General features: G+C 36.3%; 1 protein-coding gene across 1 annotated transcript; it reads right to left on the bottom strand.

Moving 5' to 3' along the window:
* Nucleotides 1-225: 225 nt before the first annotated feature.
* On the bottom strand, nt 226-1,164 carry LOC122732885 (olfactory receptor 1052-like). Its single transcript, XM_043973310.1, has one exon. It carries the CDS (start codon nt 1,162-1,164, stop codon nt 226-228), a length of 939 nt encoding a protein of 312 aa, XP_043829245.1.
* Between the last annotated feature and the right edge of the window lie 806 nt (nt 1,165-1,970).

Here is a 1,970-nt window from a genome sequence, read left to right on the forward strand (position 1 = left end):
AGCTAATAAGTGTCAAGTGTCTGAGATCAGATTTGAAATGAAGTCCTCCTGAATCCAGGGCTGGTGTGTTATCCTCTGTGCCACCTTCCTGCCCCTAGATTCCATTTTCTAATGTTTATACCAACTCTACCATATCTTTGCTTATATTTCTTTGTCTTGAAGTTCTCTATTAGCTATTACAGAAATTTTTTTTTGGGGGGGGGGAAAGGCATCTCTGTAATAACATTAACAGAAAGATGGTTTCAATTCCATTACCCTTTTTACAGCATCTTTGACCTCCTTGTTTCTTAGGCTATAAATCAATGGGTTCAGCATTGGAATTACCATAGTATAAAACACAGAAACCACTTTTTCTTGCTCTAGGGAATATTGAGAGCTTGGTTGAATGTAGCTAAAGCTTATGGAACCATAGAACAGGGTTACAGCTGTCAGGTGAGAAGCACAAGTAGAGAAGGCTTTATATCTCCCAGCTGCTGAGCGGATCCTGAGAATGGCAATAACAATGAAGCTATAAGAGATGATTACAGTCAAGAAGGTGATTATGGCAATTACTCCTGAGAATATCAGAAGCAACAACTCATTTCTGGAAATATCAGAGCAAGAGAGCTTCAGCAGTGGGGGCAAATCACAGAAGAAATGGCTGATGACATTTGGCCCACAGAAGGATAATCTGACTAAGCCAATTGTGTGTGTCAGTGAATTAATTGTTCCGCCTATACAAGACCCAATAACCAGGATGGCACACACTCTCTTAGTCATGACAACCATGTAAAGCAGGGGATTAGCTATTGCTACATACCTGTCATATGCCATCACTGCTAAGAAAAATCCTTCAGTGGTAAGAAGGACTACAAATAAAAAATATTGTAGTATACATGCAGTGTATGATATGGTTGCCTTCTCCTTGAAGAAATCTGCAAGCATTTTTGGTCCAAAGACAGAGCAATAACAAGCGTCAACAAATGAGAGGCAGCTGAGGAAAAAGTACATGGGAGTTTGAAGCTTGGGAGTGATTTGGATTACTACAATCATGCCAAGATTCCCCACCAGAGAAATGATATATATCAACAGGAAAAGCATAAAAAGAACCACTTTCAATTCTGCATGATCTGTCAGTCCTAAAAGAAGGAACTCTGTGACCACTGTGAAATTTTCCTTGGCCATTCACTTCATTTGTCATGACAACAACTGTGGGGGAAAACAAAGAATAACATCAATTTTAGAAATGTCACCAAAGATACCATGATTATGATTCAAGTTATAACAATTACATAAAATTTGTTTTTGCACTGAAAAATTGCAGACTCTAGATGAAGAAAGTGGCTTATATCTTAGTATCATGAATGCAGATGTATAAGAGATATGAAAAGCTATTTAGTCCTTATTTTTTTTTTTATTGAAGATACTGATGGAGTGAAGTAAAGCAACTTAGGTAATACACATCTAAGATATTTTTGAGCCTATGTTCTTTCATTTTAGAAACAATTATCCTCCTACTGTATCATTATTTCCATGATCTCTAATGGAGCCGATGCCTCATAGTATAAACTGATAATATCAAAGATGATAAAATTTAGAATCAAATAAGAAATATTAAAGAATATTAAGGTTATTGGACCATACAATCTCTATGATATTATCCAGTTTTATATCCTGTGATGCTTTGACTTGCTGAAAGGAAAATTTTGTGTAAATGGGAGATCCTAAACTGATATCTAGCTGCTCTCCTGCTAAACCATATTGTCTCTGAGAAAAGAAAATTAAAAGTGTACTGGGATTTTTCCATTAGATTGGAATGTCTCCTTTAAGGACAACTTTTTAGAATACTAAAGATCCTTTGTCAGATGTCCCCATTTTATAAAGTAGAAGTGATTTGCTCAAACTTCCACAAATCATAAGGAGCAATGCAGAGATTTGATCCCAGGGCTTCTGACTAACAATGACATGAAACTGTAATGGACTAGTCTTAG

This window comes from Dromiciops gliroides, chromosome 6 (genome assembly GCF_019393635.1).
Source record: "Dromiciops gliroides isolate mDroGli1 chromosome 6, mDroGli1.pri, whole genome shotgun sequence".
Lineage (NCBI taxonomy): Eukaryota > Metazoa > Chordata > Mammalia > Microbiotheria > Microbiotheriidae > Dromiciops > Dromiciops gliroides.